Source organism: Gorilla gorilla, chromosome 6, assembly GCF_029281585.2.
Source record: "Gorilla gorilla gorilla isolate KB3781 chromosome 6, NHGRI_mGorGor1-v2.1_pri, whole genome shotgun sequence".
NCBI classification, from domain to species: Eukaryota; Metazoa; Chordata; class Mammalia; order Primates; family Hominidae; genus Gorilla; species Gorilla gorilla.
Genome location: NC_073230.2, coordinates 11,425,637 through 11,452,712, shown reverse-complemented (window position 1 = coordinate 11,452,712; position 27,076 = coordinate 11,425,637). Strand labels below are relative to the sequence as shown.

Below are 27,076 nucleotides of genomic sequence, written 5' to 3'. Positions count from 1 at the left end.
ATGAAGACCACGTCCCTCAGAGCATCAGCTCTGAAACCTGTCCAGGGGGCAGGGCCTTGGGAATGCATGAATTCCCAAAAGCTGAAGCGTATTGATCTTCTGAATTCTCTCACATAAACGTAGGGGTATTTCTAAATGTAATATTTTGTTATTTTAAGAATAATTTGCCTAGAAATAAAACATTTTCCTACATAATTTTAAAAAATCCTAAGAAGTGGGAATGGAAGGAATGTATTACATGATAAACAAAACTGCTCATTCAAGTCAGTATCATGTTCCTTTTGATGACAGCAGCCAGCTGCTCTAGACAGCCTGCCGCTGCCATCATGCCAGCTGTTGCAGGGAGGCGCTGTCGGGGCCGCTTGCTCCAAGGAGCCCATAGGAGCTGGGGACAAGTGGAAGCTCTGCCCCTTACGAGTTGGGCGGGAGCTCCCTGGGTGCCGCTGCAGATGCCCAAACCGTGGCTGCAGACCTGGGCCTCCCATTCCATGGAGCAGGCAGGAGCCCTGCCCAAGTCGTGGCTGCAGATCCAAGCCTCCTTGTGCTCTTGGCGGGCTGGGAGCAGGCAGGATCCCTGCCCTCTTGGGCACAGCTGCAGCTGCCAAAACCCGCGGCTGCAGACTCAGGCATTCTTGCACTCTTGGGGACCCAGGAAGACCCCCTGCCCTTGCAGGCTTGGAAGTGCCTGCTCTCACTGCCTGGCTGCTCCCTGCTGTTGGTGCCCACTCTGATCTGGGGGCAAAGTCAGGGCGAGCATGAGTGCCATGAATGGCAGCAGGAGGCAGACAGACTCCTGGGCAGAAGAAGGTAGGTCTCCGGCGAGGCCCCACCTTCAGGCCAGTGAGGGCCTGGAGGCTGGGGGCAGGGCTGCCAGTCCCCCTGGCTGGAGTGGAAACTTGTGCCTTTTCCAGGCCCACTCATGGTCACCCATTGACCAATCCGCATGCACTTCCTCCCCTCTGAAGACCATAAAAACCCTGGGCTCAGCCAGAGCTGAGCAGGTGACAGGAGGACCAGCTGTAAAGAGGAGCTACCCTCTGCTGAGAGCCGCAGACATTGAACAACCTCTCCAAGGCCTTCTCTCTGCTGAGAGCTGCAGATGCTGGGACGACCAGTGGCAGAGAGAAGCTACTATCCCCTCCAGGGCCTTCTCTCTGCTGACAGCTGAACACTTGTCGGGATGAGCTGCCAGCAGAGGTGTATATAACACACCTAAATTCCACTCCAGGCCTCCTCTCTGCTGAGAGCTGCAGAGACGATGGGACGACTTGCCTACAGAGAGCAGCCACCCACTGCAGGGCTCCTCTGGGCTGTCCTGACACTCAATAAAGCTCCTCTTCATCTTCCTCACCCTCCTTTTGTCTGTGAACCTCATTCTTCCTGGATACAAGACGAGAACTCGGACAAAACCGCCACCAGCCACAGAGGTTTCTGGCTAGAAAAGCGACACTCCAAAGATCCCGTAACAATTTCCAATAAGTTCAAAAACAGGAAAACCTAATCTATGGTGACAGAAGTCAGAAGAAGGGGTTAGACTGACTAGAAAGGGCCACAAAGAACTGTCTGGAATATTGTAAATGACTTGTATTTTGTTTGAGGTGTGGGCTATATGGCTGTATATATTTGTCAAAACTCCCTTAAGCTCTCTGCATTTTGTTACATACAAATTATATCTCAATAAAAAACAATCTATATCACACATAACAGTAAAATCCTAGTAGACATTCCACTGAGATCAGGAAAAACACAAGAGACATTACTATGCCAATTATTTAAAATTATTCCGACCAACACAGCAAGATAGGAAAAACAAAAAGAAAACAATACATTTTTATTATTTGGAAAAGATATGATCGTCTACCTTGAAAGCAAAGAAGAGCAATGGAAAAGTCGTTAGAATAATAAAAGAATATGGAATATGGCTGAATGGAAAATAAATATCTAAACATCAGTGGTTTTCCTATGTTCCTACAATAACTAATTAGAAGACGAAATGGGGAAAAATTGCTATTTACAGTAGCAATGAGACAAAATCTCAGGACAACCTTGACAAAAAAGTATACAGCCTATGGGTATAAACTTGCAAACCTCACTAAACAGCTGAATAAATAGGGATGCATATTATTTTCTGGATGGAAAACCAGAATTACTAAGAAGTCACTTCTCATAAAACAATTTATAGGTTTAACACGATTAAAAATTCAATGAGACTACTTTTGAAACAAAATAATTTCAGTTTTTTCTGGAAGAATAAATATGACAAGTAATAACAAAATTCTGAAAAGTTGAAGAGAGTTGTTTTATCAGTTATTAAAACACATTTTGGAAGTAAAGCAATTAAAATACTATAAAACTGGCAGAAAAAGAGATAATGAATCAATGGAACTAAATAATCCACAAGCAGACTTTTGTATAAACAGGTCCTCTGAATATAAAAAGAAGGAGACACCATAAATAAATAGATTATTCAATAAATCATGTTGGGACAATGGATCATTTGAAAGAAAGGAAAAGTAGTGTGCCAGAGTATATAACACACCTAAGTTCCAGAAAAATTAGAGAGTTAAATATATTAAAAATTAAACCTTTATAAACAAGGCAAAAACCAATAAGAATACTCATTTTAGGCTTGAGAGTGTTGAAATATCCAAACACAAAAGTAATGAAGTGACAAAGGAAAACATCAATAGATTTAACTACGTAAAAGTCAAACACTTCTGTATGTCAAAAAGTAATATACAAACATTAATGGTAAAAGCAAACTGAAAAAATCCTTGTCACAAATGACAGAAAAAAAAAAATCCCTAAGGCCTTGGATAGATAAATGGGGCAAAGAAAATGAACAGATCATAGCAGAGAAAGTGCTCAAAGCCAACCGACTTGGCAGAATGGGTTCAAGAATCCTAGCAGTCGAAACACAAACTAAAACAACCCTCAGAAGACCCGAAACTCAGAACCCTCAACCTCCTGAATGAAGACACAGGAGGGTATCTTCGAGTAGTTGGAGTAGAAAGATTATTCAAATGATTGCCTTCTAGATAGTTGCATTAGTGTTGCTGTCTCGCCTTTGCTGGTGCCCTGAAGGCTGTTTGCCCATTGGTTGATTCAGCACTGCTGAGGCAACTCAGGAGGGAGGTGTTGGGGTCAGCGCCCCCAGGGGAGGGGATGGGGACAACGAAAGTAGAGGAAGAGATAAGGACAGTGCCCCCAAGGGAGGGGATGGGGACAGCGCTCCCAGGGGAGGGGGTGGGTGTGGCACCCCTAGGGGAGGAGATGGGTTAGCACCTTGAGACCAGAGGCAATGCCTAAAAGGAGATGCTGAGTAAGAGCTGATCAGGCAAAGGCAGAGGGGGGCAGGATCAGGGCGAGAATTCCCAGATTCGGTGAGCAAAGGTGCAGTGGCACTGAATATCTGGCGTGCCCAGGGAATCCAGAGGAATGCCTTGTTGCTGAAGTAAGGAAAGCAGAGTGGTGAGTGGCTGGAGATAAATCGGAGAGGCAGGGGGTGGTCAGTTAGTAAACAGTGCTGCTACCATGCTAAGAAGCCTAGAATCCCCTCTTCAGGGAACGAGAACCTCTATACGGAAGAAGTAGGGCTGGCAACCTAGGGAGGACATGGGCCATGTCTACAGTACCAGGCTTCCTGAAGCCTTCCTGCCCAGCCCCAGCGGTGGCTTCTCTGCAGATCCTCTGGAAGGCTTCAGGCAGGGGAAACCACTCAGTCAGGTTCCTGTACTACTGAGCTTGCTCTGGTGGCTCAAGGGAGGATGGATTTGAGGATCCCAGATCCGTGGATCACAGTGATGGGCAACAGCCAGTTAGGGTCAGTGGTGGCAGGAACAAAGAAGGGCAGGGCAGTGGATTTGATAAAAATGCATGAGGTAAACCCCATAAAATTTATTGATTGATTTGTTGGAGAGAATTAATGGTGAAGGAGTCAAGAATTACATTATGTTTTTCTCTCTCTTTTTTTTTTTTTTTGAGATGAAGTCTCATTCTGTCTCCCAGGCTGGAGTGCCTTGGTGCGATCGCGGCTCACTGCAGCCTTGAACTCCTGGGTTCAAGTGATCCTCCCACCTTAGCCTCCGGAGTAGCTGGGATTATAGGCATGAGCCACCACACCTGGCTAATTTTTTAATTTTTTGTAGATATGGGGTCTTGCTATGTTGCCCAGGCTGGTCTCAAACTCCTGGCCTCAAGTGATCCTCCTGACTCGGCCTCCCAAAGTACTGAGAACACAGGTGTGAAGTGAGCCAATGCGCCCAGCCTGGACATTATCTCTAACTTGGAAGAGGAACAACTTTGGGGTCATATGATAAGTTCTATTTTAGAGTTGGAGTCTGATAAGCCCTGGGACATGGAGGTGTAGATGTGTGGAAGACATTTGGTTACAAGAATCTGAGGCTTAGCAGAGAGGTCTAGGTTAGAAATACACATGAGGGACTTATGGCGTGTGGGTCAAAGGTGAACCATGGACTAACATGAGATCCCTAGAAAAGCATGTGTGATAAGAAGACCAGTGTATGAGTGAGACAAAGCAGGGAATGCCAACATTTTAGGGGCAGGAGGGGAAATAGAGTCTTCAATGAGTCAGAGAAAATGGACAGAGAGGAGAGAATAAGAAAGAAGAATGAACAGAAAGACTTAAGCCAAGTCCTGGGAACAAGGAGGTCTGTGTGGGGAGAGTGATCAAGAGCATTGCTTGCAGAGAAGCTGAGGGGATGTGGACTCAGTGGAGCTCACTGGCTCTGTCCTTTAGAACAACAACAATATGGCCTCAGGAGAGAAGAGTAGATAGAACACGTGAGAAATGAGGAGGTGCAGGTAATTAGCAGAGCTCAGTCCTTTGAGGCAGAAGAAGCCAGGAGAGAGGGAGAGCTTTGAAGACAGAACACAGAGAGGAAATAAAGAGGGAGCCAAGTCCTGGAGGAAGGGCTGGAGGAGGGACCAAGGGCTTGGGTGTAGGGCTGGCTTTCAACATATGTGGGACTGCAGTGATCGTTTTTATTCTTTGTGCTTTAAGGGATTTCTAAATTTTTATTAATCAGCATGCTAACTAGAATAATAAAAAGTACAAATCTATTTTACATTTTAATTAAATTTAAATATTACAAGGTATAATAGGGAATCACAATTATGAACACTCATCCTATTAAAAAACTAACCGTAGGACTGAGTAGAATGAAGGATTCTGAATGTTTAATATAAGTATGTTTGTTACCTGCAAGCATTTACCACAAGACATACAACAGCAGGTGTGAAGGTTGAAAAAAAATCGTAAGAAAAAGACTTAAATTTTCTTGATAACTGGTAGGCCACCATTCTTCTGTTTCAGCCATGGACGCCTTTGTCCAGCCCAAGGAAAACACGCAGAGGCTCCGTTTGAGAACTAGGATGGCCTCTCCCAAATATCAAGGTTGCCGTGGAAACTGGTGGCAACTGTTGCATTAAACGAAAATCTGCATTTCTAACACTGTGCAATGCCGACTCACTCATGTGAAAGAATAAATTTTTAAGAAGGTAAAATAACGGCTCTAATGCAACGATAGAATCAACATGTATCAACGATTTTAGTTGTCATTAATTTATGAGGGAACCAGTAAGATGTTTCAACTGTATCAAAAGAGAAAGCGAACAGCCCACAACATATTGATAGTGCAAAAATGAATTTATAAATAGATGCAAAACTGGTCAGTATCTGCAGAGCAATAGCCATATTTATATTCTACAGGATAAAATTTGCATTTATTTGCATTTCTTTGGAAAAGAAATTTGCATTACTCAAAGTGCACTACTATAAGATTTCTACAATTTACAGAGGTAAGTAGCCCAAAGACGATGGAAAGCGTGGGTCCCTATCGAATCAGATAACCCTGAAGGGCGCTAGATGAGACACCCAGTAATCCTTTTTATGGCACACTGCAAAGTCTTTCACAATTCTTACCTGACAGTCTCCCTCCACAGGATCATAATAATCTCAAAGAAAGATCATTTTTGATCATAATCGATAAGCATTTTAGAGAGTGGGCCAAATGCTTTCATTATTCAACAGAATTCTCAGCCTGGTCACAGGGTCCCCACTGTCAAGCCATCAAGAATCCCTGCACTCTCTCAATGCAGGGATCCCCCAGACTTCCCTCATCCGCCACCTGGCCTGACCCTCTGCCCTCCTCAATCCACCAGGTGGGTGCCTTGACCCAGGCCTAGGACACTACTGCCCCTCTCTGAGTCCCAGGCTTACTAAACAGGCACCTGGGACAGGAGAACCATCAAACTTCTCAGAGAGGCAAACCCTGGCATGCCTGCAGAGGGCCACATGTATCTCCCATCCAGAGATGCACCTTGAGTGCCGTACATGGGTGCAGGCTCAGTTCAAGCCCCAGGCTCTGCTCCATAGAGCTCGGAAGAGGCCCTTCTGCAGTGGCAGGAATGTCGTCAGGGCAGAGGCTATCAAGTGCCTGCCTCGGCCACTAAACCATGTGGGTTTGGCCCCTGCAGGATCCCTGGCTTCCAGGAGAATGGCATCCCAGTCAGCCTGCCAGGAGGCGCTGGCTGTGGAGTGTCTCCCAAGCAGCCGGAGGGATAGACCTAGTAGATGGCGCTATTTAGTGCTGACCACTTGCACACGCTGAGTGCAGGCCAAGTGCAATTTCCATTTTAGTGCACTTGCTGCTAAGCTGTTCTTTCTGGCTCTAATTAGCCAGCATGTTCAGCTGCTTCTTAAGGGCATTTGTTGCTAATAAAAATAAAAACCAGACCACTGGCCCAGATGATGGTGGTACTCTTCCTATTTGCCACAGCAGGAAGACACGGACCAACCAGCTGGTAGCAGCCTGGTAGCACAGGCTGCTTCAGCCAAGGTCACGGGCTTCCCTCACACAGTGGAAATCAGAACAGGCAGGAGGCAACCATGGTACCCACTCTAGATTCCGCATGCCACAATACCCACACTCCAGGCTCTGAAGGAAAGAGAGCTGGGAACGTCGGCCAGCTTCAGGAGAGCCAGAGGCTAATAGGGGTGACTGATGTTCTCTGTCCCCTTCTGAGTGAAATAAAGCAGCTGGACACCTACAGAGCCATCCTGTGTGTGCCAGGCAGTCTGCTGGTGTCACAGCACAGAGGACCAACACACGGACCCCGCCTGCCCTGAAGGGGTTCCCAGTCTTGACAGGAGACGGACACAAGCCAGGAATTATGTCGCACGTGCTCAAAGGGAAGCATGTAGAACAGCATGGGAGCCTTGAGGAGGGAAAAGCCATTTCTGCCTGGGCGTAATGGGACTTGCAGAAGTGATATTTGATCCAAGTTACCAAGAAGGAGAAAGAACTTTCCCAGGTAACACCAATACACGCCACCAGCAACGCCCCAGCCCCATCTCACGGGCAGCTGTTTCCCACCGAGCCTGGGGGCCCGGCACTGAGGGGCCCTTGCTGATGCTGTCCCTCGTCGCCCGTCTGGCCCAGGTCTCATGTCACATCTTCTTTGAAGACTTTCTCTGACTTGCCTTCTATACAGTCACATTACTACGTACGTACCTCACCAGGAACATGCGACGTGGAGGCTGCATTGATGCCTGTGACCATCTCCTTGCTGTTCGCAGTGGAGACTGATCACGTCAGCTCTGCATTCAGCACTCAGCAGAGTGCAGAGCAGATGCCCAGCCCGGATTCACCGCTGTAACAGGTAGGCGGCTGGCTGGATAGTTACACACGAAACCTGCTTCTCATGGAGGCAATCTGACTGGCTGCAGGAGCCAGTCATGCCATCAGCTGAGAAGAGCACTGGCCAGGCATCTCAAAGCCATGCCTTCTTTCATGGAAACGGGGGAAGGTAGAACGCCTCTGTTTTGGAAGATGGTCCATGACTGTAATTTTCAGTCCATCACAAGAGGACTCCACTGGAGAGATGAATTTCACCTCATTTGCTGAGTACGTACTAAGTGCAGGGAATGAGGAGCACGAAGACAAAGGAGACACAGTCCTGAAGCCCGAGGCGACAGCGCCTGATGGGGGCTGTCCTTAGGGTGGATGCGAACCAGAATTCAGATGACACGAGCTCTCCCCTGTCCCGTTCTCTCTGTCCAGATCACTGTCAAGTCCTGTTTTACGTAAAGGCAGCATGGCCACGCCATCCTCAGGAAACTCTTCTGTACTCTCAGAAATTATCTGAATCAGTAACACCCTGGCCTTCCCCATTCAGTCAGAGCTGTTGAATGGAAGCTAAGATGGCCGTCTGCACACAGGCTGGTTTCTATCCTGCCCCATCTCTGGGAGGAAAGAGGCCCGAGTGGGAGTTGCAGAGGCCCCCCGCAGGGGAAGAAGGGCCTGGACTCCAGCCTCAGAGATGCCCCTGCAAGGGGGAGAAGGGCCTGGACTCTGGCCTCACTCCGAGGTGGTGCCCAGGACTGGAGGGTGTAACCTTAGAACCCCAAGACCTGGAATAACATACTGCCTCTGGGCCTTCCCTCGGTGAACTGGTTTGCGTGGTGCAGAACTCAAATAATGGTACTTCAGATTCACAGAGTGGTTTCCTCCACGTCCACACAGACCAACGCCCAAGTGTGGCCTCTCCCTGAAGCCCCACTGTAGTGCAGGACAGCACACTCTGCTTCCGAAGACTCCTCTGTGGATGCCTGACACTCGTGATGAGCACCGGCTCTGGAGTCAGACAGCACAGGGATCCCATCTTCCCCTCCCATCGCCGTGTGACCCTGGGCAGGTGACAGTGACTTACAGCCTCTGCACATCCATTCCCGTAGCTATGAAATGGGAATCAAACGGTGTGGCTGTGGTGTGAGCATGCAGTATTACCAGAAGGGAACCCCCAGGGGAGGGCAAGGGTGTAGAAAAGGTAATTAGGAGAAATAAAGTGAGTTATGTCAATAATTGCAGGGGGCGTGTACAGGCTGACATCAGCTGGGAAGAGCCACGACAGAACTCAGGCTGAATCTGCCCAGAGAAGTGAGCAGCACCAGGGACCCACGGGGAGCTGGGTTTCAGGGGAGGGTACCCGAGAGTGCACCATTCCTAGATGTCCTGAAAACAGGGACCCGTTTAGAACACCAGTATCATCCAGAGACAACCACAGCACGAATAAAGTGGATCGTGGTAACAGCCACAATACCTGCATCTGGCTCTGCCTGGGGGAGGCTCAGGGAAGGAGACCCTCATTTGGAACAAATGATGGGTGATGTGGGTCACCTGTGTCCCCACCCAAATCTCATCTTGAACTCCCATGAGTTGTGGGAGGGACCCGGTGGGAGGTAACTGGATCATGGGGGCAGGTCTCTCCTGTGCTGTTCCCCTGACAGCAAGTCTCACGAGGTCTGAGGGTTAGTACAAGGGGAGTTTTCCTGCACAAGCTCTCTTCTCTTGTCTGCCGCCATGTGAGACGTGACTTTCACCTTCCACCATGATTGTGCGGCTTTCCTAGCCACGTGGAACTGTGAGTTCTCCATTAAACCTCTTTCCTCTGTAAATTACCCAGTCTTGGGTGTGTCTTTATTGGCAGTGTGAAAACGGACTAATACAGATAGGATAACAGAGGGAGGCCGCCAGCTTACGTATTAAAAGGTTAAACTGGAGGCCGGGCACGGTGGCTCAGGCCTGTAATCCCAGCACTTTGGGAGGCCAAGGTGGGCAGATCACAAGGCCAGCAGTTTGAGACCAGCCTGGCCAATATGGTGAAACTCCATCTCTACTAAAAATACAAAAATTAACTGGGCGTGGTGGCGGGTGCCTGTAGTCCCAGCTACTTGGGAGGCTGAGGCAGAAGAATCACTTGAACCCGGGAGGCAGAGGTTGTAGTGAGCCGAGATCATGCCACTGCACTCCAGCCTGGGCGACAGAGCAAGACTCCATCTCAAAATAAACAAACAAAAAACAAAAGGTGAAATCGGGCTGGCGTGCTGGAGAGCTTCTTTGTGGAGGTAATGGATTATCTATCATGAAGGGTGACAATCTAGCTCTATGGGTTTCCAGGGGAAGGAACAGGCCCTGAGATGAGATATTTGGCCCATTCAGGGAGTCAACATAAAATCCGCGTTGAGTTTCATGTGTCCCGTGTGGCTGAACGGTATGGAGAAAGAGCACAGTAGCCCAGGGTGACCTGAGGCTGCACAGTGAGCGAGGCATTTGGCTTCTATATTGCACGCAGCAGGAACCCCTGCAGGACGTGGACAGGGGAGTGGCCTGGTCTGGGTATATCTTAGGAAGATCAGTGTTGCTGCTGGCTGGTGAATGGTTTGGATGAGGAAACAAGCTGGCTGGAAGGCTGCTGCAGTGGTCCTGGCGAGAGGTACCAGTGGTCCGAGGCAGAGAGGAAAGGGATCAGAATCCTAGTTAACAGACTGATAGGACTGCTGATGCAGGGGGTGTGGAGGTGGGGGCTGGGGTCCAGGGGAAGGAATTGGGGACCATTCCTAGGGTTCTGGCAGAGGAATATAGAAATGTGGGGTGCTGGGAGCAGAGATTTGGGTGGCTGCAGGAGTGAGGTAAAAAAAAAAAAAAATTAAAAAGATGGATGCAGTGGGAAGAAGTTAAGCTGGAGAGGCCATGAGACAACCCGATACAGATGTCAAGTTGCTGGGCCCCATAAGTGATCCTGGAAGCCTGGGTGAAGGATACAAATGTTTGAGTCATCAAGGAAAATATGCCGCTTAAAATCACAGGAGTGCATGCGATTTCCCAGGAAGAGATTCCAGGGAGAGCAGAGAGGCGTGTGTGGGTGCACACGGCGGGGTACACGTCACCCAGCCAGCTGGGAAGAGAAGGGAAGGAGAGCTTGGCAGCTGGAGGAGAGCCAAGGCTGTGAGTGGCCCAGGGAGGGAGCATGTTTCATGTAGAAGAGTTCCAAGGATGGTGATAAATGGGCAGAGGGGTCCTGGAAGGTGAGTCAGGAAGAGGGTGCTGAACACTTGACACCATGTCTACACCGGAGAAAACCTCCCACAGACATAAGCAGTGGTGGCGACAGTGAACTCTCAAGTCACCCAGGTGGCAGGCATTGTTAACCCATTTCCAGCTCGCCCTGGGAGTGACACTGTGCGGGACAGCCCTGTGTGCACAGCCCTCCCATGGGGCCCCAAATCCACTCTCCCCCAAGAGTCCCTCTAACTAAGGACTTCTTCCCTTCCCTCTCTCAGGTCCTGCATGGTTTTTTCTCTTTCCTAAAGGGCAGGCTGTGTTTGAAACCCTGTAAAGCATTACAGCATTTTACTAGTTGTTTCGGGTCTGAACCAGAAGTAAAGGTTAAGGACATTAAGAGCACACACAAAAATCTGATTACCGTCCATGGTGACAGTTTCATTTTGCTACTCACTGTTTTCAGACAGCTCCACGATGTAATAAAGAATAGGACTGTTTCCGTCAAAGGGCCGGACCCAAGAGAGCACCACGGCGTGGCTGTGGGAAGAATTAGGGCTGGCCAGGAGGTTCTGAGGTGAATGAGGCAGTTCACTTGAATTGAATGGGATGAAAAGGAAAAAGAAGAAAACACACGTCAGAATTCATGGTGAGCCTGAGCTCTTACAGCAGACCGTCCTGCTGTGTCATGTTTGGGAAATGAATAACATAAAATATGCCCAAACACAAATATTAACTCTCTTCCCCCCAGAAAAGGACACACAAAACCCAGCTTCATTATTCACAGTGTTACTTTGTTTTCTGGTCATAATTTCATTGAACCCTTATGCTAGCTACCAAAACAAGTACTGACGCTGTCACATAAATAGGGGGAGGGGACGCAGACGTTTATACATACATTATTATTTTCTATTTTTTATAAGACCAAGTCTCGCTCTGTCACCCAGCCTGGAGTGCTGTGATGCAATCTCGGCTCACTGCAACCTCCGCCTCCTGGGTTCAAGCAATTCTCCGCCTCAGTCTCCCTAGTAGGTGGGATTACAGGCGCCTGCCACCACGCCCGGCTAATTTTTGTATTTTTAGTAGAGACGGGGTTTCACACCATCTTGGCCAGGTTGGTCTTGAACTCCTGACCTCGTGATTCACCCGCCCCGGCCTCCCAAAGTGCTGGGATTACAGGCGTGAGCCACCGTGCCTGGCCTACACATACATTATTTAATTGAGAAAACGTGGTCAACAATTTGTTTTTTACAACTAGAAGCAGGTCATGGAAATGCCACATACACAGGAAAAGGCCCGATACATTTAACGGGAATGTTTCCAACACTAGCCATTTGGAGTTATGAGCGAAAATGCCTGCATGTATTCTTAGACCACACATTTGCCGCATTTATTGACAGCATGAGGTTACATTGTCATTATGTCTTCTGCTGGAGTTACGGGGATTTGGAGGAAGCACTTAAAAGGAAGTGTGGTGAAAACACTCACTAAAATCCCATGGAAATGGTAAAGAACACATCAGCAAGGCTATGAAATGGAAATGCAATTAAAGCGAATAAATTCTTTAAATAAGTTACTAGTTAAAAAAAAAAAAAAAGGTTTTACTGGGACTTAACCGGTGACAAAGCTGCAAAACCCTACTACATGGTTTCTACCAAGGCTGAGTCTACAACCTTAAAACCATGAGCTGCCCGGGCCCTGTACTGAACCTTCACGTCTCCTGAATCTGGAGTAGGACCCTGTTCCGGGGCTGTCCTGGATGGCTGCCCCTCCATAAACGCTGCCAGGCAGTGCCAGGGAGAGGGGATGCTGAGTGTGACCCGGGTCACTGCTAACCAGCTTTTGGTCTCTCAGACATCAGGTACTGCTGACCCACACAGGTCAGAACACAAAGCCATAATTATACTTGATATTTTTAATTTTAAAAATGTACTCATTACATTTTGAAATTTATTAAGCTGTTTTGAGCTTTCAGTTCCCCAAGAAACAGCTCTAACCCATATGCACCATTTATAAGCATACTAATATTTCTAATGTAGACTGCAACTACATTGTACATTAGTGCGATAAAGAATAAATGCAAGCCCAGGATGTCATCTTGTTTTCTCTTTAATTGTGAATTAAGTTTTGAATCAGAAAAGGAATAGTTCGTTTCTTTTATTTATTTTTTGTATAGACAGGGCCTCACTATACTGTCCAGGCTGGTCTCAAACTCCTGGCCTTGGGCGATCCTCCCCCACCTCAGCCTCTCGAAGTGCTGGGATTATAAGCATGAGCCACTGCACCTGGGTGGAGCTGTCATTTCTCTTTGAGTTCTCCAATAACCGAATCTCCATTAGAGGCGGAAATGCCAGTTATCAATTCTACTCCTCCCAAGCCCCATTTCCTATTCCCCCTGCTGCAGTCTGAATCGGTGTGGTCTGAAACCAAACCAAAGTTGTTGAAAAAGTCCCACCTGAAAAGAAAATATGAATAAATCTGACAGATATAGCCAAATAAGATAGTTTATCATGAAGAATGTATCTGATCTGAGATGGAACTTCCAGACTGTTTTAGTTTCCTGAGTGACTGGGACGGTTTTCGTCACCATGGTGCACCTCTCAGACCACAGCTGAGCTTATGCTTCTTGGGGGGACTCATGGTGGGCCCCAAGATCCTTCCAGGATGGGTCTGGCCATGCTAGGAAGGCCAGTCATGGGGATTAGAGGGTTGGGGCTTTGAGCCAGTGGTGACAGCTCAGCCTTCTGACCTCTGGGGAGTGGAGGGGGCTGGGGACTAGGTTCAACCATGCAGCCAGTGATTCAACTCTGGGAGGCTTGGGGTCAGTGAGAATGGTAGGAATGCAGGATTTGCCCTGGGTGGCAGAGAGGCCAGACAGAGTCGAGGGAAAATGCACTGGCCTGCACAGAGAGACCAGCAACGAGCTTATGTTCACAATTTCTGGGATGTCTTTTTGACATTGGTTCTGGGACCCCAAGGGCAGCTCATTGGAAGCCGTTCTCACAGACTGGACACAATGTCAGATGATCATCTGTAATAGTCAGGATGGGAGATAGGCCGTGAAACTAAAGGTGGGTTAGAGGCTCGAGGAGCCAGGCAGCTCTGCAGACACACACAGTAGGAGCTGGAGAGAAGCCAGGGCAGGAGAGGGTGTACAGCCAGCTCAGGACAAATCTTGCAAAACAGACATTCTCGGGCCAGGTGACCATATGCTATAAGATGTGGACAGGCTCCTGGGAGACAATAGAAATGGGTGACCTGTGGCCCCTGACAAGCTGCTGTGTCTCTGTACTCTTTCTCTGATGACCTCAAGGGGGTTATGTTTGATCGAATTCTAAATTCTAAAAGTCTGTCTTTCCCACAGAGGTGAAAACGCGGCCTCTTGCACTTGATTTCAAATCATGCTTCTCTTAGCCAGAGGTGAGAGTGCACACAGAAACAACCCATCTTCCAGGTGGGTGGACTGCCTTTCTCTTGAGGCTGCAGTGCTTTGCAGACACTCACTGAAATGCAGGCTACTCACGGGGCAGCTTCTGTCCTCCAGGGGTCAGCTCTCACAGTCCCTGGAATATGCTCACACATGTCCCTCCGTCCCTCTGCCCCCTCTCAGCTAGGATGTGATTCTAGTCAGAGTGGTTTCAGATTTTCCCCCTGCCAGCAGACCACAAGCAACAGATGAGAAGGATCTACCCGAAGCAGGCATACCCAACAGCAAAAATGGTCCCAAGAGCCTGAGATCGAGGGATGTAAAAAGATTTTTTAAAAGATTAAAAACAAATACTTAAAAACTTAGAAAGCAAACTAGTCTTGAGGCGTTTAGTGTAGGCGGCAAGAGCTACCCGCCTGGCAGTTCCCGAGGACCTGAGTGCCCGTGATGTGCAGAGATGCACACGTCCTTCTCTGCGACTGTCCCCCGAAGTCACTCCATTGGCTCAAAGTCACACTCAGTGTGATGGCCCAGGGCAAAGTATGATTTTTCGGTAAACCACAGGACTCAAGCATTGGAAGGAAATATCGATTTTTCCCAGTTTCAGTCTCTCCCCTCTGTGAAAATCCCCTTGATAATATCTCTTGTGTTCAATATCACCTGTTTCATAATGTGAAGGACCTTGTGATAGACAGGCATGTCTCAGAGATACTGCACGTTCAGTTCCTGACCACCACAATGAAGTGAATATTGCAATTTGCAAGTCACACACGTTTTGGTTTCCCAGTGCATATAAAAGTTCTGTTTATACTCTACTGCAGTCTATTAAGTGTGCAATAGCATTATGTCTAAAAAACATGTACACACCTTAATTTAAAAATACTTCATGCTAAAAAAGGTGATCATCTGAGCCTTCAGTGAGTCACAGTCTTTTTGCTGGTGGAGGGTCCTGCTTGGATGTTGATGGCTGTGGACTGACCGGAGTGGTGGGGCTATAGGCTGGGGGGACTGTGGCAATTTCTTCAAATGAGACAGCAGTGGAGCCTGCCGCATCAATGGACTCTTCCTCTCATGAAAGACTTCTCTGTAGCATGCGATGCTGTTTGATAATATTTTACCCACAGTAGAACTTCTTTCAAAATTGGAGTCAATCCTCTCAAACCCTGCCACAGCTTTACCAGCTAAGTTCATGCAATATTCTAAGTCCTTGTTGCCATTTCAACAATGTTCACGGTATCTTTGCCAAAAGTAGATACTGTCCCACACCACTTGCTTTGCTCATCTATAAGAAGCAAATCCTCATCTGGACAAGTTTGATCATGAGATTGCAGCAGTTCAGCTACATCTTCAGGATGCACCTCTAATTCTAGTTCTCTGGCTGTTTCCACCACATCTGCAGCAACTTCCTCCGTGGATGCCTTGAACCCCTCCAGCCTCATCCATGAGGGCTGGAATCAACTTCTTCCCAACTCCTGTTAATATTGATATTGTGATCTCCTCCCATGAATCACAAACATTCTTTTTTTTTTTGAGATGTTGTCTCGCTCTGTCGCCCACGCTGCAGTGCAGTGGCACGATCTCAGCTCACTGCAAGCTCCGCCTCCTGGGTTCATGCCCTTCTCCTGACTCAGCCTCCCGAGTAGCTGGGACTACAGGCACCCGCCACCAAGCCCGGCTAATTTTTTGTATTTTTAGTGGAGACGGGGTTGCACCATGTTAGCCAGGATGGTCTCGATCTCCTGACCTTGTGATCCGCCCACCTCAGCCTCCCAAAGTGCTGGGATTACAGGTGTGAGCCACCGCGCCCAGCCCACAAACATTCTTAATGGCATCTAGAATGGTGAATCCTTTCCAGAAGGTTTTCCATTTACTTTGCCCAGATCCATCAGAGGAATTATCATCCATGGCAACTATAGTCTTATGAAATATATTCCTTAAATAACGAGACTTGATGGTCAAAAGTCCACCTTCATCCACAGTCTGCAGAACGGATGTTGTGCTAGCAGGCATGAAACCCACATTCATCTCCTTGTACATTCCCATCGAAGCTCTAGCATGACAAGGTGCACTGTCCATAAGCAGTAATATTTTCAAAGGAATTTTTCTTTTCTGAGCTTCAGGTCTCAAAAGTAGGCTTGAAATATTCAGTAAAACATGCTGTAAACAGATGAGCTGTCATCCAGGCTTTGCTGTTCCATTTACAGAGCACAGGCAAAGTAGATTTAGCATCATTCTTAAGAGCCCTAAGATTTTCAGCACAGTAAATGAGTGTTGGCTTCAACTTAAAGTCACCAGCTCCATTAGCCCCTAACAAGAGAGTCAGCCTGCCCTTTGAAGCTTTGAAACCAGACATTGACATCTCCTCCGTAGCTAGGAAAGTCCTAGATGGTATCTTCTTCCCATAAAAGGCTGTTTCGTCTACACTGCAAATTTCTTGTTAGTGTAGCCACCCTCGTCACTGTTCCTAGCTAGGTCTTCTGAATAACTTACCAAGTTTCTCCATCAGCAACTGCTGCTTTGTCTTGTACTTTTATGTTATGGGGACGGCATCTTTCCTTAAATCTCACAAACCAACCCCTGCTAGCTTCCAATTTTTCTTCTGCAGCTTCCTCACCTCTCTGTCTTCACAAAACTGAAGAGAGCTATGGCCTTGTTCTGGGTTAGGCTTTGGCCTAAGGGAATGTTGAGGCTGGTTTGATTTTTCTCTCCAGACCACTCAAACTTTCTCCACATCAGCAATAAGACTGTTTCACTTTCTTATCATTTGTGTGTTCCCTGGAGCACTTTAAATGTCCTTCAATAACTTTCCCTTTGCATTCACAGCTTGGCTAACTGGGGCAAGAGGCCTGGCTTTTGTCTTGTCTCGGCTTTCGATATGCCTTCCTTACTAAGCTTCATCATTTCCAGTCTGCTTTCTAGTGAGAGACGTACAACCCTCTCTTTCACGTGGACACTCAGAGGCCTTTGCAGGGTTATTAACTGCCCAAATTTCACACTGTGGGGCTCAAGGAATACAGGGGCCCAAGGAGAGGGAGGGAGAGAGGGAATGGCCTGTTGGTGGAGCAGTCAGAACACACAAGGCATTTATAGCTTAAGTTTGCCATCTTAACATCGGCGTGGCTCATGGTGTCCCAAAACAATTACAATAGTAACATTCAAGATCAGTGATCAGGGAGTGCCATCACAGATACAATCATAGTGACAAAGTTTGAAACATTGTGAGAATTCCCAAAATGTGACCAGAGACACTAAGTGAGCAGGTGCCATTGGAAAAATTGCATCAATAGACTTACTTAACACAGGGTTGCTGCAAACCTCCAGTTTGTAAATAACAAAAACAAACGTGCAATACCTGAGGCATGCAATAGAAGATGGCGTGCCTTATTCTGGAAATATAAACTATTTCTTTTTTTCTTTCTTTTTTTTTTTTGAGATGGAGTCTCGCTCTGTAGCCCAAGCTGGAGTGCAGTGGTGCAATTCGGCTCACTGCAACCTCCGCCTCCTGAGTTCGAGCAATTCTCCGTCTCAGCCTCCTGAGTACCTGGGATTACAGGTGCCCACCACCACGCCCGGCTAATTTTTGTATTTTTAGTAGAGACAGGGTTTCGCCATCTTGGCCAGGCTGGTCTTGAAATCTTGACCTCGTGATCTACCTGCCTTGGCCTCCCAAAGTGCTGCGATTACAGGCGTGAGCCTCTGCGGCCAGCCACTATTTCTTTAAATGGTAAGTTTTGGTTATTTGGAAAATGAAGCTTTGTGAGATCCTTGACTAACCCATCAATAACAGATAAATGAGGCTTTAATATATTCTGAATCCATTTCAGAAAATCTTATCTAATGGGGATAGATTGCGTCGAAGCATTACTCTGCCAGCTTTGAAAGGAGATAAATGATCTGTAGAGTGACTCACAGACAGTGATAAGCACAGAGGCTGATAAATGGAAGAGGTCCCAGAGAACAATGGAAGCGAAGCCCAGTGCTGAGTCACTTTGTAATTTAAAGAGAATAGGGGGAAAACCACCGTCAGGCACAGGACACCTCAGGAATATCAGAAATTAACAACAACAGTAACGGAAACCCAACAGTACGGGAGAGAGATGAAGCAAGGTGTGTGTGAGAAAAACAGTTTTGAAAAAGACTCGAAAGAAAGCAATTGGTGAAATTGTGGCTGTAGGGGGAATTGCTCTGGCAGAAGAGGATCAGATAAGTACTTTTTTTCTACATAAAAAGCACTGGCCCTTTAATGCACAAATGATGACTTGGTCAAACCCATCTTCTTTGACTTCACTCTGAGGATGAAGATGATGGGGCTTGATAACTCTGGGGGAAACAGTATTAAATTCTCCACTCCTTATGAGGGCTCTGTCAGAACTGGTTTTATAGAAAGAAACCTCTCCCAATGCCTCAGGGTCTCCAAGTCAGCTCCGTAAATTGGGTTTTCTCTGTACTCCAGGCCCATGAGAATTAGACTCTCATTTCAGGAGGAGAGATGAAATGCTAATTGGTTCTTTAAATGATTTAACAATTAATCAATCCATAAGGCCTTAGGAGCCTGGTCCCTCTGGTGTGCTCAATACAGGAAGATGCTTTGGGGAATATGAAGTCATCCTGGAAACTGGCTCCTGTCCCCATGGCACTAGAAAACTAGAGCAAAGACGCTACTAAAACAAGGGGTGACCAGCATTTAATGATGACTTGTCTTGTTAATTTACAGGCTGCCTCATGGAACCACCTGGAGTTTAGAAGCCTCTTCTCTCAGTGGCGGGATGAAGGCAGAGCCCTCCTAAATTGGTCCTCCTCAGTAGGGCAAAAGACACCATCTCATTTCAGCTCAGTAGGTGGAGTGAGGCTTACCCAGACATTTATTAGGTTCCTACTGTATACCTGGCACTGGTCCAGGCATTGAGGGCTGAACAGCAAACAGACACATCTCGAGTCTAGTGTCAGAAGGTCACAGAATGTGGTCAGAATAATGCAGGGTAAAGGGCTAGAAAGTTCCCAGCCCCAGGAGGCAGGGTGCTGTTAGGAAAGGGGGGAACAGCATTCTAGTATAAGATGGTAAGAAAGCACGAAGAGCTAGGACTTAGAGCATCCCTCCCCAACTGGCTTCCACACCAGGATCTTACAAACCCGGGTGGGTGCCGCCCTCACAGCCATCCTTTGAGATGAATGATACCATGCCCAGTCTACAAGGTGAGAGGCAGAAGCTGAGAAGTGGGGGGATTTGTCCAAAGTCACACAAGTAGTGAAAGGTGAGCAGGGCCTCCTGTGCAGCCCTTTGCTCCTACTGGCCCCACTGCTGTCCAGCAGCCCCATCAAGACTGCTGTGGGTGTGACGTGGGTGCAGGGGCCGCCCCTCCACTCACCCTTAATGAGGTGAAGCTTAGTGCTATGTGTAAAACTCGGGGCAAACAGACGTGAGAAGAGGCCAACGGCTGGCCTATTTTTGAAAAGCTCACTTCGGATGCTCCTAATTTCTATATTTCACGAAGCAGCTTTTAACTGAAGTGGAGAGGCAAGGAGAAAACAGGCTTTCAGGCTCCTCTGAAGGACATTGTTTAGTCATAAGTACCTCTCAGTCCCTTCCCTTTGGCAATATGAGATTTTTCTCTTGCTTTTTTTTTCGTTATCTGAGTAAATGATGGAAACATTACAGAGCTCAGTTTGAAAGTTACCCAAGAAGGACAGAATGCCCTGCAATCACGGGTTATTATTATTATCATTCTATTGCCATTGTTGTTGTAGAGTCAAGCCCTGTTGGATCTAAAGACACCCCATGAAGGAACACCTTTCCCAATTCATCCAGGTTTGGGATAGAGGAGCCTTCGTGACACTAACAATTCACGAGGAACAACTGTCTTCCAAATCAGTTCTGTAACAAGTTTGTACTTAAATTAGTTTGAATCACAAATTTGCAGAGATTTCTATATTTAGAGATGAGATGTTTTACCGTTACAGAAAGCCTATTATTTTATACATACAGCAACATTTGCTGAAAAATGTATTTTACTTAGAGGAAATCAAATAAGCAAATAGTAGGGAAGATATGTAAATCAGTGGAACATAAAATTGTGCAGAATAAAAAGAATGGGCTATATTGGAAGCATGCAATTTGGCTTCTGCTGACAGAGTCTTTATGAACTGCTAACACTTATTTATTTGATACCAACGATGGATGATCTAAGGTTCTCAAAGGTAGCTTTAAAAATGTGCATAGTACAACAGCTCCTAGGAACTCACTGGCCATATCCTCCTATATTATCAAAATGAAAAAAAAAAATCCTCTGTCTGAGACCCGAAAGGAAGGAGGAAAGAGGCAGGAGCAGGGCTGGATGAGGGCTTTGGGTACTCACTGTCTGGGTTTGGTAGAACGACCTGAGCTTACTTGTTTACCCATGGTGGGGAAACCAGGGCACGTGAGCATCAAGGTATGAGTAGGGAAAAGAAGGAGGTCCGCCAATGGGCTGCCAAGGCAGACACACATTCATTCTTTCCTTCATGCATGCACGCAGGCAGCAACCAACCAACACATATTTATTGAACACCTGTTATACAACAAACACTACATCAGGCACTCAAAATTCAAAACAGTGCCACCAAGGTGCTTCTGTTCCAGGAGGAGAGGGAGCCATGAAGATATGGTCGTCCTCTGCAGCATGATCAGTGCTACCAGGAGGATCAGCTGCACGCAGGGAAGACCTGCAGGCAGCATCCTGGTAACTGAACAGCAGGAAGTGCTACTGTTGTTGAATGCTAAGGGGTGCATGATCAGGAGACCTCCGGGGAAGCCCATGGATGACAGCACCCAGCAGCAGAGACAGTGGATGGCTGGGGCTCATGAAGGGCAGAAACAGCCCAGGGTTGAAGGCTCCAATGCCTGAAGGCAGGGGCTGGGGGAGACCTGGCTGCCCCATGCGTACAAAGCTGGAGAACCCTCTATGTGGCAGCCTCGCAGCCGCAGCCCCGGGACCCCCAGTGATTCTCTGGAGGACCCTCTGCGTGGCAGCCTTGCAGCCTCAGCCCCAGCCGGGACCCTCAGTGATTCTCTGGAGGGCCCTCTGCGTGGCAGCCTCAGCCCCGGGACCCTCACTGATTCTCTGGAGGACCCTCTGTGCGGCAGCCTCACAGCCGCAGCCCCGGGACCCCCAGTGATTCTCTGGAGGACCCTCTGTGCGGCAGCCTCAGCCCTGGGACCCCCAGTGATTCTCTGGAGGGCCCTCTGCACGGCAGCCTCAGCCCCGGGACCCTCAGTGATTCTCTGGAGGACCCTCTGCGTGGCAGCCTCAGCCCCGGGACCCCCAGTGATTCTCTGGAGGACCCCGTGTGGCAGCTTCACAGCTGCAGCACCAGGACCCCCGCCCCGCTGCCGCCAGCTGATTCTGTAGAGCCATGGGGACTCCTGCCGCTTCCTAACTAACCAGAATTACCTCTGCTGTCTAAAGAGAACAAGGGGTCATCCTGGAAGGAGACAGAACAGGAGTTGGGATGGGATTTTTTTCAGGTACTGATGACACCACAGGGCCTTCTGGACTGACTGCTACACATCATGAACCTTTTACATCCACAAATAGGGACTACAGGAAAGCTGTTTGTGAGTTCACTCATTTCCACATGCGTGTGGCAGACACAGAAGCCACATGCTCAGCACTTAGCAAGCATTCTTTTCATTTTTAATCCCCACAGCTGGAGTCTTGGGATTCAGGGATCAATCAGTCACGGCTCCTATACTCGGAGTGTTCAAATTCTATTTGTGGGGAATGATTTTGAATACAGAATCTTTCCTGGATCAAAGGGGGCAGGGTCCAGTGAGGAAAAATCTCTCAAGATTGCCTTTGTCGAAAGGCCCAGCATGTCAAACGATGGCCAGGGATGGATGTGCTGGGTGTGTCCCTGGAGCTGGCCACTGCCTTGATGAGTGCTCGGTTGGGATTCTTTATTTTCAGGTTTTATTTTTGTACTCATGCACTCATGGAATATTGAGAGGGCACAACTTTTAAAAAGCAAATAAATACATGTCAGAAAAATAAAATGTGTCAGCAGGTATTTCGGTTTCCTGCTCCATAATAGAGAGGGGAGTGGAGGGAGAGAGAGAGACGGGGGAGATTGACGGTTTCCCGCCTGGGCTCTTTGGACCCCCCAAGGAAGGTCCAGATTGGAAGTAATGGGCAGTTGCTTTCTGTTTTCAAGATTTCACAAGACTTAACAGAAAGTCTCTATTTACCCACGGAGAGGCAGCTGGGACTCACTGAAACCCCAAGTCTAGGTGGCTTTCACGGGAATGACCTCGCCTCAGCAGTCCCACTCCAGCATCTCTCATGGACTGGAGGCTCTCAAGGGTATTATGTGGAAAAATGAACTTGTTACTTAAGCGCAGAGTGGTAAACAGGGCCTATCAGGATAAGGTGTCCACGAGAAAAATATGACAAAAAGGATCAACTGAAATAAAAACCAATGATCACACCATCTACACCAAAAACGAAACTACTCAACTCCGAAGTTTAAAGAAACCACAAAGAAACCTTGTCCATGTATGTAGTTATGTAGCATGATGCGCTGGCCTCTGACCGCTGACTTGGGACACAAGCCGGGCGTGGCACGTGTGAAGTGGCAGTCACCAACAGGGGCACAGTAACGGAGATAACTGGGGACTGGCTAATACCAAACGTCTCAGTACTCACATCACTTCCAGCCGGGCCATCCTGGAGTCGTTCCCTCCTTCAGAAACAATCTCGCAGCTGTAGTCACCGATGTCACCCGACCACGTCTGGCTGATGAGAAGGGACCCGTCCTTCTCCACCACGATCCTAGACGTGCTCGATGGAGTCAGGGCCACGTTGTCCTTCTTCCAAACGTAGCTGTGGGCCAAGCAAAGGGTCTTGAGTTACAAACCCCACAGGGACAGAATCACTGGTCCTTCCCTGTCTCTTAAAAAGCAAGCAACTAACAATCTTGTGAATGGACTTTAAAAACCACTGAACTGTGCCCTTTAAAAGAGTGATTTTTCTTTTGTTTTTTTTTTTTTTTTGAGACAGAGTCTTGCTTTGTGGCCCAGGCTGGAGTGCAGTGGCATGATCTTGGCTCACTGCAGCCTCCACCTCCTGGGTTCAAGCAATTCTTGTGCCTCAGCCTCCTGAGTAGCTGGGACCACAAGTGTATGCCACCATGCTTGGCTAATTTTTTTGTATTTTTAATAGAGATGAGGTTTTGCCATGTGGCCCAGGCTAGTCTCAAACTCCTGGCCTCAAGTGATCTGCCCGCCTCGGCCTCCCAAACTGCTGGGATTACAGGCCTGAGTCACCACACTTGGCCTAAAAGAGTGAATTTTATGGCATACGAATTAAACCAAAAAATAATAAAAAAAAGAAAAGCAACCAGATATCTTGGTCATAATACAAAAACAGATGCTGAGGTTACAAACAGGGCAATGAAAATGACTGGCCCTGCCTGTCTGACCTTGTGTTTTAGAGATGAGAAGTCTGTAGAACCACGGGCGTACCTATCACCTATGAAAACTGCACCCAACATTCCTGCCCCGGTAAATGCTCCTGGAGGACAAGAGTGTTGTCTGGACAGGAGGCAATGACTGTTTAAAAAAATCTGCAGAGTGGAATTGCCCAACTCATGAAAAAAAAAAAAATCACCCTTCAAAAACACACTTTCTTAAAATTTGACCATTCTGGCAGATGGTCCTTAAAACTGCATTTCTTTATCATTTAATCTATCTGTAGCAATTTGAGCACATTTTTCTTTTCAAATACAGAATCAATTGAGAGCCTGCCCAGTCTTCAGATGACCACGGGCAGGGGCAGCACTCTTTGCTACATGGAGTGAAAGTGCTGTTTTCCTTTTCCACAATAATTTGATCGGGTTTTGCAAATGTGCCCAGTTCTTTAAAGCCTTCATAGTCATAAGCACAGACATTTACAAACTACCTTCTCAGCAATTACCCTGAGATAGAACAGGGCTGATTCCACAAGAGGGAGATGGATAGACTGCTCACGCCAGGGCATCGCATCCGGCTGGCTGGTCACTTACAGCCTGGCGCTCCTCAGGGCAGAGCAACCCTGGGACGAGGGGCACCCCGAGAGCGAGTAACCCAGTTCCATCTCAGGAAGGGACCTCCAATTTAATCACATATAACAAGCTACAACGAAACCACCGGGATCCGAGGGGGTTCTTTTTGAGCTGTCAGAGTAGCAGAAAAGCAGACTTCCTTGAAGTCATACTCCAAATCATTCAGGAAGGAGCTCTTTCCCAGGCCTGACGACCGTCTCCAGAATGGCCACCAGGGATGTTCTAGGTCGTCTTTCACTTGCTGGTTTTTGTTTTGCTTGTTTTGTTTTGCATTTAGCACCCTCGTACCTAAACCAAATTTGGATTCTGAGCCCTGGGAAACCCCAGGGAGTCAGGTGGAGACATGGAAATGTACAACTGGCCAAACATCCGCTCAAGAAGCGTGAGAGAACAGCCCAGTCTCCGCCTCCCGCTGCTGACTGTGCACCCACAGCCATCCCCTCTGCTCGGGGTGAGAGGCCCCAGAAAGCAGCAGGGCATCTTGAGTAGTCTGCCCATTCGACTCATGCATTGTGCCCCTTCTGGGCTAAGGCCAGAGTGGAAATACTCTGATGACTGGATATTTCTTTTTTTATTTTCAAGGCTGATTCCAAAAATTTAAAATTATCCTGAAGGTGGCTGCTCTTCAGGGAACAGCTCCCCTTTGACGCCCACCTGTCTGCCACCACAACTTCACCTGGAGTCTCATATTTTGCAGTTACTTTCCTGGTCTGAATTTAAACAAAGACAGGATGTTGGCAATCCTTTAGAGAACCCTTCGCTGGGCACGGCAGCTCACGCCTGGAATCCCAGCACTTTGGGAAGCCGAGACAGGCGGATCATGAGGTCAGGAGATCGAGACCATCCTGGTTAACATGGTGAAACGCCGTCTCTACTAAAAATACAAAAAAATAGCCGGGCGTGGTGGCGGGCGCCTGTAGTCCCAGGTACTCGGGAGGCTGAGGCAGGAGAATGGTGTGAACCCGGGAGGTGGAGCTTGCAGTGAGCCGAGATAATGCCACTGTACTCCAGCTCGGGCGACAGAGCAAGGCTCTGTCTCAAAAAAAATAAAAAGAGAACCCTCACATCTGGCCTCCCTCTTGGCACGCACCTTCCCATGAGTGCACTGGGGGCTGTGGCTGACTTTGTCCCATGCACAGGCCTCCCTCCCCCTCCATTTCACGATAAAACTATCCCGAGAGTAAAGAACTCTCCCAGGAGTGGCACAGCCCCCGTGTAAACTATGCTGAATCCTAGTCGATCCCCCTGGATTTTTCTCTCATTGAGTATCAGCCTCTGACAAGTACGTTTTACAGATAGTGTATTAACCTTGGCAGGAAATATCATGAAAACCAGCATTAACGTCATGAAGTGGAACATAGCTCACTGTCAATAATACATAAGGCTGGAGTGGAAAATGGGATTTGTGTGATTAATGACGGCGCCCACAACCAGAAGATGCCGTAATCAGGGACCTGCCACTGAAATCAAAAGTTCCCCCAATTCTTCCTCCTCATCTCAACTTCACTTCAGAAACTCACAGAATATCAACAAGCCCCAAAGCATTGTAACTGATTGTGCTGACCGGAGTGAAACCCGGGGGTCATGCGTGGCGCCACAGTGCAGCGTGGCCGTGGTCCCCTTAATCACCACGTGGTCCTCAGGAGGGTGGACGATGGACGTCCGATCTGAAAAAACACAAGTCACGAGTCAGACTAAATGACAAGTTTGAGAGTTTCTGCCCTCAATGGGGATAATGCCCTGGTCATCTGACATCACAACCTCTGAGTTTTCTCTCATCTTGGCAGAATGAGTGTAAATGGATAGCTCTCAGAAATGCTAGGGGAGTTAAAAACAAGCAAATAAGTCAACCACTGCAGCAGTCTGTCAACCCACCCACCCCTCCTAAATCACCTTTAAACTCAAACACCATGGAAGTAATTGAATGCGGACCACCCCATGCAGGTGTGGATGAGGTTCTAGGCTCTAAAATAAAACCTAGATTCTCTCCCTAGATGACCATCATTCTAGTCATTTCTAGCGTCTGCATAGTACTTTGTGAGTCTGCCAAGTGTTTTTGTTTGAGTTGTGTTTATTCCTCAAGACACTCTTGTGAGGGCTGAATATTACTATTCTCAGTTTTCAGGAAGGAAGATGGACGCTCAGAGATGCAGTGACTTGCCCACCTCTCCCAAGCCAGTACGGGGTGGGGACCCGCAGCTTGCCTGTGCGATGGGTCACTGTAGCACCCATACCTCTAAGGGGGACCTGCTCTGCTTCCAGGAACAGAGCCCAGAACTTGGGAGACACAAGGCTAAGTTCGAGGCCAAGCCTGACCTCTGCTAATGGTGAGTCCAGAAAAACATCTCTGCATCTTAGTTTTCCTGGCTATGGAAGGGAATGCTTACGTCACGAATAGTTGTACAGATTAAAGTGGGCAGAGTGTGTGAAAACGTTCTGTAAAAGCCACCAAAGCGTTATCTCAGTCAGGCTAGTGTCGCTATAATGTTGAATCTCAGCGGATCTGCAAAATTTTCTGGTGAATGATCTACAGAGATTCAGATACCACTTTTTCATAAGCTTTTTAATATCCTACTGCTCAAGGTCATCGCCAAGTTCTGATTGCAAAAGTTCAAAAAACTGCAACCTCAGGCATAAATGGGTTAAATGTATGGTTACTATTTAGGGATACAGAATGAACGAAGTGGTTGACAGAGTCATCCACCAAATGGAA

General features: G+C 47.7%; 1 protein-coding gene across 3 annotated transcripts in view; it reads right to left on the bottom strand.

Annotated features, from left to right (window-relative positions):
• SDK1 (sidekick cell adhesion molecule 1) overlaps positions 1–27,076 on the bottom strand; it is a 965,237-nt gene that overhangs the window by 270,640 nt on the left and 667,521 nt on the right. For all 3 annotated transcript variants that reach the window (XM_055346825.2, XM_055346826.2, XM_055346828.2), the window contains 3 exons: positions 25,928–26,030; positions 22,968–23,144; positions 11,320–11,456 (listed from right to left, as the gene is read on the bottom strand). In XM_055346825.2, coding sequence (XP_055202800.1) covers positions 11,320–11,456; positions 22,968–23,144; positions 25,928–26,030 — 417 coding nt within the window. The remainder of the gene's footprint in view (positions 1–11,319; positions 11,457–22,967; positions 23,145–25,927; positions 26,031–27,076) is intronic.